This window comes from Hemicordylus capensis, chromosome 5 (genome assembly GCF_027244095.1).
Source record: "Hemicordylus capensis ecotype Gifberg chromosome 5, rHemCap1.1.pri, whole genome shotgun sequence".
Taxonomy (NCBI): Eukaryota; Metazoa; Chordata; class Lepidosauria; order Squamata; family Cordylidae; genus Hemicordylus; species Hemicordylus capensis.
Genome location: NC_069661.1, coordinates 154,683,226 through 154,701,194, shown reverse-complemented (window position 1 = coordinate 154,701,194; position 17,969 = coordinate 154,683,226). Strand labels below are relative to the sequence as shown.

General features: G+C 43.7%; 1 protein-coding gene across 1 annotated transcript in view; it reads right to left on the bottom strand.

Annotated features, from left to right (window-relative positions):
• Nucleotides 1-17,969, bottom strand: part of LOC128327414 (maltase-glucoamylase-like) — a 107,842-nt gene that overhangs the window by 46,307 nt on the left and 43,566 nt on the right. The window contains exons 7-8 of the mRNA XM_053256215.1: nt 6,980-7,105; nt 6,411-6,542 (exon numbers count right to left, since the gene is read on the bottom strand). Of these exons, the coding sequence (XP_053112190.1) occupies nt 6,411-6,542; nt 6,980-7,105 (258 nt within the window). The remainder of the gene's footprint in view (nt 1-6,410; nt 6,543-6,979; nt 7,106-17,969) is intronic.

Genomic DNA, 17,969 nt, shown 5'->3' with positions numbered 1-17,969 from the left:
ACACCTAATCTGAACCTACAACATTTCGTAGCTAAAAGGTTATTGTAGTGCATAAATCTAATATATTATGCAACTCTAGCCTCATCCAAAGGAGCACAAAAAGCTCTGATGACTGATTTTGCATTCCAAACAAATTTCATGTGTTCTTCACATTTCAGCAGCCTAACCCAAGCTGGGCTGCCCTCACCTGGGTTAGGCTGCATGTGAGAATTAGGCTTATTGTGTTATATTCTAACTAATAATCTTTTGTTTTGTAGTTGAGAAGTTTGTCCCAGTGGGGATCCTGTAGAGAATGGCCACATTCTCATGTAGCGTGGAACCATGGGTCCAATGGACCAGTTATTCCATGCCCCCGCCCCCTACTCGCCTGTTAGTCTTCTGGGAATAAGAGACATATTAGAAATGGGGATGGGCAGTAGTTCTGTGGAAGAGCACCTGCTTTGCATGCAAAAGGTTTCAGGTTCAATCTCCAGCATCTCCAGGTAGTGCTGGGAAAGACCCCCTTTGAAACCGCAGACAGCTACTGCCAGTCCGAGTAGACCCTATTACACTAGATGAACCAATGGTATGGCTGGGCATCAAGCCGCTTCCTATGCACCTATGTAGACTGACACAACAGCCAACATCTAATATATTTCTGCTGTTGAAGAGATATGGATCTAGTCCTATAAGTAGGCCAGATGGGAGTCCACCTGGAAACTATATATAAGCTGTTCTGAATTTGTTGAAGGAGGCGTTGATATAATTGTGGTAAATAGATATTTAATAAGAAAGTGATTCCCCCCCACCCGCCCAATGAACACTGGTTGCTATGAACAAACAGCATTTGACAAAAAAGCACATTAAGATGGTTGCCTAATGTCTATTTCCTGGTCTTCAAGATTGTAATACATCAGTTCAGAATTCATCATTCCATGCCTAAGTTCCAGAATATTGCTTTTAATCACACAGCCTTTTCCTTTTAGCAAGTTTTAAATCATTGCCATTTGATTTTGATTTTGCGAACACTTTTTAGTGTGAGTTAATGAACGGAAGACCTTCCTCATTAAAGTTGCTCCGCTGTAATAGATGTTTATCATTCTGCTTGATAACCATTGTTACTTTTAGAACATCTCTCTTTGTATCAAAACAATGCATTTGCTCTGACTCAGAATAAGGCAAAAATGGGGCCATTGTTCAAGGAAGGCTGAAGTGATGATGAATAAGTCCTGACATTCTTAGCAAAGAAATTCTGAGAGACAAAGGGGTGGTAGGAAATAGCTAAGAGCCACTGACATCAGATTCTTACATATATTTTTCACACAATAAAGTCACCTCAGCTTTATTTACATTTTCATGAGATGAAACCTTTTTCCAAATGTGTCTCCACATGAGGAAATTCAAGATCTCAGTTCTCCTAAAACAAATGTTCTGAGGAGCTGGGTAGATCTTGCAAAGTGGAGATTCATTCAGAAGAAAAAGATGAATAACAGTTTACCTCATTGAGATATCACTGCTGTAAACATGAATGCAAAAACCTGGTCTTAGCAGTCCAAACTCAAAATCTTTTGTCACATTACAAGTGTGAGACTTCATAGGAGAGGAGAGCTGGTCAGGGAGAGGAGAGCTGGTCTGGGAGAGGAGAGCTGGTCTTGTGGTAGCAAGCATGACTTGTCCCCATAGCTAAGCAGGGTCTGCCCTGGCTGCATCTGAATGGGAGACTTGAGGTGTGAGCACTGCAAGATATTCCCCTCAGGGGATGGAGCTGCTCTGGGAAGAGCAGATGGTTCCAAGTTCCCTCCTTGGCATCTCCAAGGTAGGGCTGAGAGAGATTCCTGCCTGCAACCTTGGAGAAGCCGCTGCCAGTCTGTGTTCACAATACTGAGCTAGATAGACCAATGGCCTGACTCAGTATACAGTTTCCTATGTTCCTATGTAGTTATTCTGGATATTTAACTCTTGTAGCCTCCCCAAAAGAATCCTGCATAATTATAGTTTGGTGCTTTGAGAATTCTCTTTAGAAATCCCTCCTCTTTCACAAACTTACTCTTCCTAGGTTTCCCTGGGCGTTTTTCACACAGCAGGCTTCACTGCGAGGCTTTATGGTGAGTTCAAAGTTGCCCCCCAAAAAAAATAATACAAAAAGTTGATTTTTTTAACCCTGGATATAAATAGGGCTACACTCTAACGCACAATGAAAAACCCAAATCATGTGTGAAGTGCTCCCCGATAGCTTGCAAGGTCTTCGGGGTAAATCTGGTCAATATTAAATGCACACCCTCCATTCCAGAGGAGATGCAAGCTAAAAGCCCTGTGTGAAAAACACCCTGGCACTAAGGCATTATTTTATACCGGGGCGAAATCAAACAACATGTTACATTGGATTATCTCTTTAAAACAGCAACCAGATTGGATCCTCCCTGCAAAGATGAACTGTGTGGGTGGGGTGGGGTGGGGGTAGAGGACTTTACCCCCATCATGGTCCCAGTCCAGTTCACACACTATTATTTGTAAAAGAAAAATGCTCCTATTGATACAAATGGATTCCCCCTACCCCACCCTGGCAAACAGCAGTTGCAAGAGGGCCAGATCTGGATCAAGACCATTGCAGGGGGTACAGTTAATGTTGGAGATGGAGTTCCAGTGCGTTGACCTTTTGCACCAACTATCCTAATGACCACTAGAGGCACTGGGAGTAGAGACAATGAGTAAGGGTCTCCCTATCTGTCCCTACTCTATGACCCCTGATCTGACTCTTCAGCACTTCCTGTGCTGAGTCACAATCCTTCCTTTCCTCTTAGAGAATAGATGGAAACATCTCTTTCTCTCCTTACCTATTAATTATGTAGTCCTTTAGATTAGGATTAGGTCTTTCCTATCCAAATGTACTTAACCAATACATACTTAGTATTTAGTTCTACAAGAATCTCCATGTATTTTGTCTAAATAATGGTAACAACAAAACCCTCCTCTGCTATCTTCTCTGTAATTGGAGTGTGTGCTCTTTTCCTTAGTGCTCTGCTGTTCACCTACTGGGGGTAAAATCAACAGCCTCCAACAGTTAAAGCCCCCAAACCCCTTACTGCCACAGTCCTGATCTACTTGGGGGCCAAACTGGGTTCTTTTTAAAAGAATAGTCAAGCCCGACAGCATGAATGTTCAGCTTAACATAATGTGTAGTTCAGCTTCCAGTTTGTGTGGCAGATACACACTTCATTTTAAAGACAGCACTGTAGACCAGTCAGAAGCCGTTCTGAAGATCTGTGAAAATGTGAAGTGTACATGTCCCCTAGAAAAGGCCAATGTCTAAAAAAGAATTCTGACGGCAAGCCTATATTTTACAGGCCTTTTTGCAAAATTAGATACATTTTCTAGTATTAAGAAACTACTCAAGAAATGCCCAAAGATTTGATCATGTCCAGTCAGAGTTTCGATTTCCCCTGCTTTGAACCAGGGATGGCCCCTGCCACCCAACATCTCACATTCTGCTTTTAAGCACCTCCTCGGTTTCAAAAGTGGTTTGCTGCATAGCAGGGCCAGGGCCAGACTGGGGGCACTGAGAGGGCGGTGGCATGGATGTGGGCAGAGTGCCGGGTCTTGAGCAGAACGGGTCATTAAGAGGGGGAGTATTCATTGCTGCTGAGTGTGGCGGGGCGCAGGGGCACCCAGTGGGTGGGGCGCACCGGGAATATGCCCTGTTGCCCTGTGGGTCAGTCTGAGCCTGGGCAGGGGTGGGGGGGGTGCTTCTGTTCAGAAAATGCAAGCCCCAAGTTCCCTTGGAAATTCAAATCCAATTATGCATTTCTTTTGTAATCTGGCCATCAGACACAACGATTCAAGTGTAGTTGTTGTACACCACCCACAACTCAACTGTGCTTCTAAATGGCAGCATAAGAAGACAATATGTTTTCCTCCTGGTCTGGGGATGTATTTAATTCAAGCATCCTTCTGCCTTTATTGGCCTCTAGAAAGAGCAGGATGCTCTCTTCCCCTTAAGCTGTGCTTGAGCACATTTGCATTCATCCATAGATTATATCCCCGCCCTGCCCGCGCACACACCATTTTTATCATGTTTTCATCAGCACTCGGCATAACTCTTGGGAGAAAGCAAAAAGTGCTCTTCAGCTATAAATTGGTGTTCTTGCAGATTATATCACCTGACCCGATTAGTCTACAGGATGCATTAAGAATTCTTAATGTGTTTCCTCTGGTGATGCATTTATTAAAACTCTGTATTTTGGTGTGCTTAGGGATCTTGTATTAGATCTAAAATATCAGGCTTATGTTGTAAAGATGTTTTGTGCATTTCTATTGCACATTTCATCTGATTTCTCCCCACATGGTGAAGGCAGGTAAATACTACCCACCACTACCACCAGGGAATCTCTTGGACAGGAACCATGACAGTTGCCCAGTCTAAATTAATTCTTCCAGAAGGTATTACCAGAGTAGTGTGGCATCCGGCACACAGAAACCACTCCCACTTTGTTCTGGTAATGTAATAATTGGCTTTAAGGGTGCGAAATGTGGCCTTAGACAGTGTTCTTCATTGTATGGCCTGGGAGTCAGTGGCTCCCTGGCCACAATTTATGGGGCCTGTGTGAAGCTACAGCCAAAGCTGAATACTCTGCACAGTCCCCCTGGCACCATGTGGATATGACGATTCAAACTGTTCAGTGCTGCACTTTACCCAGCACTGGGGGTGGGGCGCTCCTTTAAGAAAAACAAAGCCTTTTTGAGTCTCTGCACCACCTTGAAAAGTATGCACAAAGTGCTGAGAAGTGTAGCCCTTCCCAGTATCCTTCTAGAGCTCTTACATGGGGCTGCACAACTTGGGCTCTCCAACTGTTGGACTACAACTCCCATCATCCTCAGCAGTCAGTGATCAGGGATGATGGGAGTTGCAGTCCAACAACAGCCAGAGGGATGGAGTTGTGCTCCCCTGCTCTTAAGAGAGGACTTGGTGTCTCTCAAAAGGCCCTCCCAGCACCAAGAAAAGCACGATACTGTGTGGCAGTGGGAAATGGCTCTCAGGTGGAAGGTTTTTGACAAAGTGGCCCCTGTTGAAAAATAGTGATGATCACTGGTCTTGTGTCTGCCTTCTGCACAGAAGATTATTATGCCAAAAATCTACCCACCATACAATATTTGCAGCAATTGCCAGTTTGAGGGGGCATTTTCATCAGCCCAATTATGCAGAGAGGAAGCAAAGCCCACTCCTTGCAGTCCCAATCCTAAGATATGGCCCACTTCAGACACAACGAAGTCTGCAACTCCCACTAATTTCTGAAAGGAACCAATTCCTCTGAGGACATGAAATATGACTAGCTAATTATTATTATTACATTACATTTATATCCCGCTCTTCCTCCAAGGAGCCCAGAGCAGTGTACTACCTACTTGAGTTTCTCTTTCACAACAACCCTGTGAAGTAGGTTAGGGTGAGAGAGAAGTGACTGGCCCAGAGTCACCCAGCTAGTTTCATGGCTGAATGGGGATTTGAACTCGGGTCTCCCCGGTCCTAGTCCAGCACTCTAACCACTACACCACGCTGGCTCTCATAGCTAACTAGCGATGTGTCAAAACGTGATTTGGCTGTTCGAATCGTGGGCATTTCCCTTTAAAATTGAGGGCTTACACTCAATTTGAAGCAGGGGAGGAGCAGGTCCGTACCTGCTCCTCTTCTGCTCACCACCACTGACATCATCCTGGGCTCCCACCAGCTATGCCCACACACCAGTGGGGCATCTCCCAGCTGCACCTGCACAGTACTGGCACAAACATGCCCTTTGCACATGCACACAAGCAATGTGCATACCTGCACCATGCAGGGGCAGCTGGGAAACGCCCCACCAGTGAGCGGGCATAGCTAGGGGGAGCACTAGGATGGCAGCAGTGGTTGCGAGCAGAAGAGGAGTAGGTACAGACCTGCTATCTTCCGCTTTTAAAGGGGCTGTGTAAGCCCTAGAATTAAAGGGAAATGCCCACGATTTGAACAGCCAAATTATGTATTGCCACATCCTTATAGATAACCTTCCACTCCAAATAGTTTATCCACTTTAGTAATAATTATGAGAAGGGAAATACATGGCAAATTCAGCTTCATAAAGGTTATAAATAGCTTTTCTCATTATCTGTGTTATACTTGTGTGCATGTTTTAGGTAGTTAATTTCATTAAAATAATTTAATTAACCTGGGAGAGTGCTGGGGGGTGGGGTGGAGAGAGAATGAGCATTATGGGCCACAAAGGGAAATACTATATGGAACTATTGTCTAGAACATACAAAGAGCATAATGTGATTGATTTTTTATTTACCACAGGACTCTATTATAAAATAAAGGGGAGAACCTTCAAGGCCCGAATTCATGCCAAGTCCTATATATAAGAAACCAAGGGAGTGTTGTAAATCGTGTAATAGTACTTATTTACCAGAATAATAACATAATGCAATCCTCCTTTCTTCATTTCTTGAATGTACTCTGGCAGTCCCGCGTAATTTTCTTTATTGTAAGTGAAATCCAGGCGATGGTTCATATAATCAATATCTCCATACTGGACATCCTGACAATTGCAATAACAGTATTTTGTAGCATTTTTAATGGAAAACACAATAAATCAGTTTTCTCATACTGCTCACACCAATAATACCATCGTAAAAGCTGGGATAGAAATTCACTCAATTATTCCTACTATGGTCAGTACTAAACTGATCAAATATAAGTTGGCAAAGTACTATTTTAACATATGATTGGATGAATAGAATTTGCCAATTTAAAAGAAAATCATTACTATGGTCAATATAATTAAAATTTGAAAATAATAATCCTAGTAATCATGACAAATTATACAATTAATATTTTACTAGCCGTCATTGATTTTACCATTAATAGAAGTATTAATATTAACATTAATACTATTTTATTATGTCATATTTTAATTCTTGTTCCTAATTTTGTCCTTGGCAAACTAATGTAATGTTTGCTGCAGTGCACACTTACTTGTGGGATGCCATACTGCTCCATGCGCTTGACAGTTTCCTTTACTACATCAATGTTGGGATATCCCCACCGAGAGAGCTGGTACCCCAGAGACCAATAAGGAGGAAAATGTGGACGCCCAATTGCCTTAAATAAGCAAGCAAACAAACAAATAAACCCAGAATATTTTTTTAAAGTACCTTCCATAATTCCATGAGGTGCAGAGACTACAGTAAAGATAAAATTTTGAAGTCAGAATATCAAAGACATTTCAATTATTTCTGTTAATACAAAACACAGGTAAATTCAACAAGTGTATTCTACTTGACTGTGTTCTAACTTTGTGGAGGAGATCTCTAAGTTTAGATTTGTGGAAAACTATCACTTTCACTAACAAAGTAGATATTTAGCCTTTAATTCTGTGGAGTGATTCCTCTAACAAAGTGTGTTTTTAGTGTTAGGCTGTTGATTTTGTGACAGATAACATGACATTGTGTACTCTAAATCTAAAAAAAACAATATTTAGGTTTCAGTTCTATCCAATCATACTGGGGAGTAAGAGCAATTAAACATAACTGGACCTACTTTCAAGTAAACTTGCACAGAATTGCACTATAGCTTGATATATATAAATTGGATATTAGGGTTCTTCTGATGTTTAGTTGAACCCTAATGCCGTGTGGTGGAGTAACAGTTTGCGGGGTGGTGGTGGGGCATTAAAAGGAAAAATTACACAAAGCATGCTCCAAAAAAGCAGGTAAAGTTCTGCAACTATATGAAAGAACAGCACAGTATAGTCACACAACAGTTTATGATGTTGAAGAGCAGGGCCAGCAATAACATGAAGCAACAAGGAGGAGGATCTTTGGGCAGAAGATTCCAGAATAGGAACTACCATCTTTCCTCCAGTCTCCATCTTTGTATATCATTAATCAAAAATAGATGCTCCCCTTCAGAGAGCGGGAAGAGGAGGAGGAAGTATAATTTTGACTTTTCAGTTCAGGTACAAAAACATTAGAAAACCAGCATTACGGAAGAATCACCATGAGATGATTTCCCTCCTCATTATTAACACAGAATAAATGGACTCCAAGGACTATCCCAACACAATAAGACCACAAACTATATCTTGAAAAAGTCTGTGTTTTCTAGCATTTTTTAAACCAGATAGTAGCTGGTAGTTTACCATATGAGGGTCCTGTCACAGCACTTCATGAAATACTAAGGGGAAAAATCACCTTATGGTTATTTCTGGTCATACATCAAACATAAATAAATTAAAGTTGTGCTGTCAAGTCAATGTCAACTCCTGATGACCACATAGCCCTGTGGTTGTCTTTGGTAGAATACAGGAGGAGTTTACCACTGCCATCACCAATGCACAGGGGCGTATCTAGGGTGGGGCAGGCAGGGCACGTGCCCCAGGTGCCACCTGAGGGGGGCGCCATTTTTTAAAATGAAAAAAAATTAAATGGCCACAGAAAACAAAATGGCCACCATGCATGCTCAAATGGCCTCTGTGAGGCCCTAGGCCATGTCAGGCCTCACAGAGGCCATTTGAGCATGTGTGGCAGCCTCCAAAACGGCCACCACACCGATCTTTGCAGGTCCAAACAGGCCCAAAAATCAGCCCGGGATGGACTGCAGCGATGAATTAAGAGGCCAGTGGGGGGAGGGGTAACCTTTGCAGGGACCCCCCCCCCAGCCTTTAGGAAGCCCCCTGAAGGGGCTACAGGTTAAAAAAATTAATATAATATAAGTCACTGTACACATATTCAGTTTGGCACTATGTACAGAGAATCAGGGCTTGTGAATACTGAGCTGAAGCTTATGAGCTAGGATTGTATTCATTTGCTCTTACTTTGCTTCTTGTGATAAGTGAGTTAAATGTGATGTCTTAATAATATGGCTATTAATGGTGAGTTTGTCTTTGAATCAGTGTGAAATCCTTAATATTAAGGCCCACTGGGAGTTTCTTGCTCTCTCTCATTTAAACTGTCTTTCTGAAATATTAGAATATATTCCAAGTAGTGACTCGGTTTACTCTGCATATCCTTTAATTATTTTCAGAGTATCTGGGAAAAGCCAAATTCTCCATTTATTTTTAAAACCTACGTAATAGTGATGCTACAATGCATAGTAGAGAATTAGACAGGCACTTCGGTTTAGTTTTCCAGGTACACCTCCACATAGTATTTGGGTATTTCATGAGCCTCAGCATACTGAAATTTGTAGTTTTCCAGCATTTTTTGGTCTGGCTACGTCCACTGCTAAATAGTTTTTGAAATATTAAAAGATTAATGAGCGTGACTTGTATTTTTGAGCTGATATTATGGTAAAGTTATCTGAAATATGGTGTCAGATGTTTGGACAGGGGGTGCAATTTCAGTGCTTGCTTTAGGCGCTATTTTACCTATACGCCACTGCCCATGCAGTATGAGATGATGCCTTTCAGCATCTTCCTATATCGCTGCTGCCCAATATAATCTATGAAACATACCAGGAGGGATTCGAACTGGAAACCTCTTGCTTACTAGGCAAGTTATTTCCCTACAGCACCATTAGGTGGCTACCAGCTAGCCTCATACATCCCACAGAAGGCTAATTTGGCAGTCTTTGCTATTTCTAAAGGATTGTAAGACCATAGAAGTCATAGAGAAGATACACATCAAACAGTCATGGGTAAAGGTAAATAATCATTATGTTTTTAGCACAAAGCTGCCTTATGTTCTCAGCACAAAGCATATTTACTTAGGCTTTTCTCACATGACTGAAAACAGATAATTTTCATCTTAGATTCAGGGGCTCACATAGAGCACAACATTCTCTGTGTATGGCAACAGAATGTGTGGGCAGTTGTGTAGTAGCACGTTTTTGTGTAAATGTAGTTGAACAGTGGACAGGCACTATTTCCAATGCCTGTCTAACATGCAATTTCATCTGCACAATTTTTGTGTTTGCACAAAGAGCATCATTGTGCAGCTGCATGTCCCATGCACCATGCACAGAACATTGTGCTGTATGTGAGCCAAGATCTATTGATCTTTTCTGTGGAACCAACCATATTGCTCTATTCTTACTAAAGGGAGGGGTCAAAAGAAGAATGATATCAACAATGTCAGCTTCATACACGCCATAATTCTTCCCTCATCATGAGCCTGCCATCATTATTCCCAATGTGATATTTATGGTTTTTTAATTAAGCCTATGGATGATACAACCAGGAAAAATAAGCTTGATGACAGGCTATATGCTCTTGCCTATACAAGCGTTACTTGGGTCTGGAACATCTTCTTGGTGCTGTGCCCCAGTTATTTGTTGCCCTTTGCTCTATCTAAAATTCAGTCCTAAATTGCACATTTAGAAAGACCTCTTTTAGCTCTTCTCATTGACTGTTGCCTAGTTCCATGCTTTTAGATAGTAATCTGTTCTAGAGATGTGCAAGAGCCAGTTTGGTGCCTCCTCTAGGAAGCAATGAAATGGCTCAGGCGCCAGCGTTCAAGCCAGTTCAGTAGAGCAGGGAACAGTTCCCTTAAAAATTAGGTAGGGAACTCCTTACCTGCTCGTCCCTGCCCCACTGCTCTTCTGGTGGCAGCACCCACTCTCCAAATGGCCACACAGGGCTCAGGGGCCGATTAACTTCTTTGCCGCCCATAAGCAAACAAGCTTTTGCCACTGCGGGGAGGGGGCATGAAGGATAATCCCCCCTTTTGCCTCAAAATATTGTCAGATGGAGCATGGTATTGGTGGCTGGCAGAGGGAGGGGGGCGAGGAGGAACGAGTGCCCCCTTTTTTAACCTTTTAAAGCACTAGGAGTGACGGTGGCCTGTCTCTGGCTCCGTCAGCAGCCCCTCCATTAACATCCCGTGCATGGCGGCATGGCTCGCCCCCGTTGAAATAAACATCATCGGGCAGCAAAGACTGCCTGAAAAGACAGGGGGAAGCTCACTTGGTTTTGGAGCCGAAGTGGTGAGCCACACCCCCATGCGTGGGATGTTACTGGAGGGGCCACCAACAGGGCCGGAGACAGGCTGCCACTGCTCCTGGTGCTATTAAAAGGTTAAAAGGGGGGGCACTCTTCTGTCCTCACCCTGTCACTCTTCCTGATGCCAGCTGCCGACACTGCGCCCCATCCCACCGCCAGCAGCGGCGATATTTAGAGGCAAAAGGGGGATTTCCCCTCAAGCCCCCCACTCCACAGCTATCATCAGCCCCAGAGAGGCAATTTTGCTGCCAGAGGCAGATGCCTCCTCTGACTCTGACTTAATCTGCCATTGGTAGGGCTGTGGCACTGTTCCCTCCTGATGTCACCCAGAGGCTGCAGGCAACAGTGTCACAGCCCCATGCAGCTGTTTGGAGAGCGGAAGCCACTGCCAGAAGAGCAGTGGGGCAGGGGTGAGCAGGTAAGGCGCTGCTTACCTACTTTTTAAGGGAACCACTCCCCACCTCGCCAGCTGCCCCAAGCCATTCATGCGCACCCTTCTTGTAACTAAGCTTTGAATGTTTACCCTGGTTGAGGTTTCTTCCACATATTGGCTCAGTCCAGTCCCTGGTTTCTTTAGACTCACTGCCAATTACTCCAACTTTGAAAAAGCAAACCTTTAATTAAATCCATAAAACATCCTGAACTTTCCAGTCAGAATTATGCTATTTTTAATGCCACAGTCTGCTAAACTACCTCATCAAAAGGTTGGTGTTTATTCAGAGCTCTCTATATTTTTATTATTTGCACATACCTCCTCAGGTCAGACTCCCCTCTGAAACTCAGTTAATTGCAATTGACTACTCATAGTGCTGGCACTTGGTTTGGCATAGCTAAGCATTTGCAAATTGTTAAATGGCAAAATGCAACTGTGCACACCTTGAAATAATCACACAAAATGTCTTGCCACCTGCAGAAATGAACTGTGGATCTCCATAGCTCTCTGCATTTGCAGCATTGCCCTGTGCAAGCCAATACAAGTGGAATTGGATACCATAATAATATATTGAGAACTTTTATAGCCTTATTCAGACCTTGTAGAGCATTAATAGCTGCAAATCAGAACAGCAGAAAAATAAGGATTAGGTACAGAAAGAAGTACTTTGGAAAACACACACTGGCCCACATACTGGGTAGTGTCCTACAGGCGGTTTCTGCCCTGCCCGCACTGCTGTGGGCATAAAACAAAACATTGCACAACAGTCTGTTGCACAGATGCCAAAAACTGCGCAAATACAGTTGTGTGACACGACAACTTTGGAAATAACTGCTATAGCGTCGCACAACTGCGTTTGTGCCATTTTCAGCATCCACGCAAGAGCACTCTTGTGATACTAGGTCAATTTTTTAAAATACGCACAGTAGAGCAGGCGATGCAGAAACCGCCCCATGAGGTGCTGCAAGGTATGTGGGCCTCTTGGAACAGTCCTTTGCATCCAATGTACATTATACCTGGTTGCCGGATACTGAAAGCTAACAATCAACCTCCTCTTTCTGCTAGTTCATTTTCTACCAGATCTACAAACCCACTTATGTCCTGAAGGTCAATGCTGAAAACAATTTTGACTTGGTGACTTAAAATAGTAGAATTCAGCCACTTGTCTGCGGAGTGCTGCTAGCCCAGGTACTGCTTCCTCCCTATTTACACACAGCAAGGGATCTGGCTGAACTTTGTGCTGATGGACGGCACACTATCTTCTCTTTCTTTCAGCAGTAAACAGTTTCCTGCCCTCCCAGCACTGAGAGGCTGCTTTTCAGTGACAAATTGGAAGGGCTATGTGCATGTATGCTGCTAAATTATTTATCTGTGTAAACCGCCCTGAGCCATTTTTGGAAGGGCGGTATAGAAATCAGAATGAATGAATGAATGAATGAATGAATGAATGAATAAATAAATAAATAAATATGTGGTCATGAGAGCATGCAGACTTCAGTATTAGGTACAGTCACCAACAGTACACTTAATTTGCTCTGTGGTATCAGATGAGCTTGAAGTCACTGGATAACATGCTTGCAGATGGCACTACAGCACAGAAATGTCCCTACCAGGATAGGTTGTTGTGTTGTCAAGTCCATATTGACTCCTGGTGACCACAGAGCCCTGTGGTTTTCTTGGTAGAATACAGGAGTGGTTTACCATTGCCTTCTCCAGTGCAGCATGAGATGATGTCTTCCATCACCTTCCTATATCGCTGCTGTCCAATATAGGAGTTTCCCATATTCTGGGAAACACACCGATAAGCTGCCACCTAATAGTGCAGTGGGGAAATATCCTGATTATCAAGCCAGAGATTGCTGGTTCGAATCCTCGCTGTTATGTTTCCCAGACTGCGGGAAACAGGGGCGGAGCCCCTATTGGGCAAAAGGGTTCAAAGAACCCAGGCTGCCAATGGAGAAAGGCAGTGGCTCGGGCTCCATAGGAGCCCAGAGCAAACTCCCCCTTCCCACACCTGGGCCGCCGAGAGCCCAGGCGAACTCGCTGCCAATTATTTCAGGCAGCTCCAACTGCCTGATAGAATGTTTTTCCCTTCCTCTCCCTCTCTGGAGGGAGAGAAAGGAGAAAACGTCCCATTAGGCAGCCGACCCTGCCTGAAATGACGAGCTGAGAGCTCGTTCGGGCTCTCGGCAGCCCAGGCCACGCCCCCTTGTCATATGCCTTGTCATGTGTAAGGGGGCGTGGCCTGGGCTGCCAAGAGCCCGAACGAGCTCTCAGGGCATCATTTCAGGCAGGGTCGGCTTGCTAATAGGACGTTTTCCCCTTCCTCTCCCTCCAGAGAGGGAGAGGAAGGGGAAAACGTTCTATCGGGCAGTCGGAGCTGCCTGAAATAACTGGCAAAGAGTTCGCCTGGGCTCTCGGAGGCCTGGGCATGGGAGGGGGGCATGGGAGGGGGGAGTTCACCCTGGGCTCCTCCAGAGCCCAAGCCACACCCCCGTGCATGTGACTTCATGTGCATGGGCATATTGGAGGGGGCCGCTGAGTGGGGCTGGACGGGAAGTGGGGCCTAGTTGGAAACACCTATATCGGGCAGCAGCAATATAGGAAAATGCTGAAAGGCATCATCTCATACTGTGTGAGAGGTGGCAATGGTAAACCCCTCCTGTAGTCTACCAAAGAAAAACCACAGGGCTCTGTGGTTACCAGAAGTCAAAGCCGACTCGACGGTACACTTTACTTTACTTCATGCCATATTAGAATAAGATTTCCCAGTCTTGCGCTAAAAGTGACATTCTCTGTCCCTGTGTGGGCTCTATGCCTCTTCCCATTATTGGATTGGGCTCAGAAGAGCCTTGAAACGTTGGGTTCAACTTCCACAGGGGAGAGACAATGGCAGCAGGTAGGAACTGACTGCCACATTCACACTTCCCTTCAGAACTACATGCCCACCAGAAACAACCATAACTGCAGTGAGACCCCAACACCAATGCAGAGTGAATGAGCCATACCAAGCATCAGGTTCAAGGCAAGGGAAACAAAGCAACATCCACACAAAATTATTCTTCCAGGGTGGCTTTACATTTAAATTATTATAGCTACCATAACATATAGGACGTCTTCCAGCAAGACTTTACCCTACTTAGCTAATTAGAAAGGAAACAAGAAGATGGGTACATACTAGCCACAGATTGACTAACTATGAGGCCTGGGGTCTAAAAGCTGCTCACGCAGAAGGCTTGCACTAACCCAGTTGAATTTTGTTACTTTGGTCTTGGTGTCATAGCACAAACTGCTTTCCTTTCCTCTCAGCTTTAAAAGCAGTTTGCCATGTGGCATAGGAAAAGGAATTGCTGGTGAAAATGAGTCTAAAGCCCTTCTGATCCCACAGAAGTAGTTTCACAGTTCACTGGATCCTGGATGAGGTCTTTAAAATGGGATGTCGTGCAAGCGGTCAGCAGACCCCTGCTAACTGAGCAAAGAGACACCTTTCAAAATGGTGATTCTATTATACTTAGCAAGGGGAAAGCAACTGGCCATATCCAACCCCAGCACAGCATTCCCCCAGTAGCTGTTGCTGATATCTGCCATTATGTTTCTTTTTAGACTGTGAACCCTTTGGGGACAGGAGTCCATCTTATTTATGTATTTCTTTTTCTATGTAAACCACTTTGAGAACTTTGGTTGAAGAGCGGTATATAAATATCTGTAGTAGTAGCAGCAGCAGCAGCAGCACTAGAGCGATCTTTCTCATCAGACATGTTATTTTACTTATGACAGATATCTGCACTCATATCTTTCATCCAGCCTATTCAGCATAAACGATCCCTCTTGTGCTTCATGCATTAAGAGTCTAAAGAGTTGATGTTATGTTAGAGCTCAAGGGTGTGGCTCTTTGTACCCTATACTTGTTTTGTCCCCAATAGCTTGCCTTTAAGGAGCATCCTGGTTTGCACTATGGTTGTCCTTTCCAGACAGTGTGACCCCTACATATTCCTATTATAGATTCAGTTACGTAACTGTTCTCTTGAGCTTGTAAACATCAGGTGTAACCTAAGGCAAGGCTACATTTTGTCAGAGCCCCCTGAGGAAACTGCCTTTAGAGTTGAAAAACTACAAGAAAACTTTGCCTGCAAGGTGGGCTTAACTTTAAAGCAATTCATTATTCACGTTCATTGGATAAAGGCTAGAGCATCTAAGGTGAACCTAAATCAACAGAAAAGTCTAAAAGAAGGATTAAAAAGTTGGACAGCTGGGAAAACAAATGTTCCTTAGTCTAATTAAGCCTAAGATGGTCTCTCTAATGGATCCCCCTGAAGCATCCCAATAAAGCAACTGACATATGCTACCTATTCCAGATGGATCCACTGAAGCAGAGACATAATCCTGTAGACCTGGAATTTATGTTTGATTTGATGCTATCAGTACAGAGTTCATTTCAGCAAAATGTATCCTCAGTACAAAGCCTTTTATATGGATTATGTGTGGCAAGACCATACAGGGGAAAAAGCAATATAATTTGAAGAACACAGGCTGAAGAAAAATACTTGAAAAATCAGAAGAAAGATAATAAGGCTGTTCATACCAGCAGCCTAACCCAGGATAAGGCAACCCAGCCTGAGTTAGGCTGCTCATGTGCAGGGCTGGGATCGAGGCTAATCCAATTGCTGCTGCCTTGCCTAAGCTTACTTCTGACCTCAGCCTTTAGCCAGGGTTAAGAGTGCTAGTGCTCCCTTAACACCAGCGCAGGGATTGTGTGTATGATTGGGCTGCATGCATACCTAGCATTAGTTGTAAACCTCCCAGAGACTTGCATTTTGGGCAGTATATAAATGTGATAAATAAATACATACATACATAGAATTGCATGCCTAGCATGCCTGACTCCCGAGGGAATCCCCAATGCACCACACTCGTCACACAGTGCATTGTGGGATTCATGGAAGCTGGGAGGATGAGTCCCAGCCAACAGCAGTCCGTGCTGCACAGAGAAGCACAGATCATGTGGGTGCACAGCGGCACACGCACGAGGAGCTCTGGGGATCAACTGGGGGGAAGGTAGGTGAAAACCTGCCTGCCCTCCCCGCCCAAAGACAGATGTTTGCATGACCTCATAGTCCACTAACAGGGAACAAAATGATATGGCAATGAGAAAGAGGAAAAATATGTTTGTCGTCTTTCTGATAACTTCTGTACTTGGCCTGGGATGTTAACCCTGAGGGGCTTCATGGTTGACTTCCTATGAGAAAGAATCAATTTGAGAATAATTGGTATAATTCAGGGGATATGCTTCTTTGAATTGCAGCTGAGACAAGACAAGAATGCAAGGCATACCCTTGGTTTTCAAGAATTGCTACTAATTCATACATCTTGTAACAGATTATCTGTGTTTGTCTTAAGGAGGAAAGAGATGAGGACACCACATCCCCCCTCCTCCAGCACTCGACACTAAAACAAAATCTGTGACTAAAATGACATGCCCTGAGCAGCCTGTGCACTTCAGACATGCATGCATACATTTCAGTGTTTTGCCCATGAGGGCTCACTTGCCTAAAAGTGGCACCACATAAAGCTCACACATCAGGAATAAGATGTGTGCTAGATATCTGTGTTCTCTCTTGGGGAAAGGAGATTTTGACATCAATGTGTTTTTTCCAATAAGCAGTTTTAACTCACATTCTAAGGGGGCACAGTCCCATGGCAGCCATTCTACAACTGAATCTGCTGAACACTGGAATCTACTCATAGCGTCTGGAAGGTGTATTAGTAGAGAAGGATTCTTCTTCCCCTCGCCCCTTGACTAATAAGGATTCTGAAAGGTGCCGGGCATATAGCCACAGAAAAAGGTGTACATGAGTTCATTTGATTATTCTTGACCCTGTGAAGAATTATGCCTATCAAAATCACATCTATTGTTACCTCAGACAGAAACTGCTATTATCTTCATTTAACTCCCTAATTAGAAGCTGGGGGTGGGGGAACGGGGCTTGGAAGCAATTGAAAAGAAATGCGACCAATTTGGTGGGTTAAAGGTCATGCCAAGGCTGATCAAAATAAATTATTTCCTACTAAAGGCACATCTCTTGCCTGTATTAGCACAGCACATCTCTTTAAATCCCCAGTCAACACCCACCTGCTTAATAATATGCCAGTAATAGAATCAGGCATTTAAAGGTTTCCAGGATGTTCGCTTCAGAAATAATTTCACTGTGAAATTACCTCAGTGCATATCCTCAGACTTCCCACAGTGAGTTACACAGAAGCAGAGAACATGGGGCAATATATATTACAGCTAGTCTCTCAGATATTTTTTTCAGGAAATACTAGGTAGTGCTTAGTCTATTTTTATAACTCCACCCTGTATTTCCACAGAAACAAGGGTAGAATTTAAGCTGCCAGTGGTTACCAACTGAGAACAAGAGCTAACTTACTATTTTCAGTAGCTGTTTCCCTGCTGAGCTAGAAAAATTATAATTTCAGATATCAAGAAGAAAGGGCTTCCTAAAGGTTTGCTGCTTGATTAGGATTTCACTTGTGCTGGCATAAAAATCTGACTTCTGATAGGATATTATAACAGAAATACTGAGGTCCTGGCA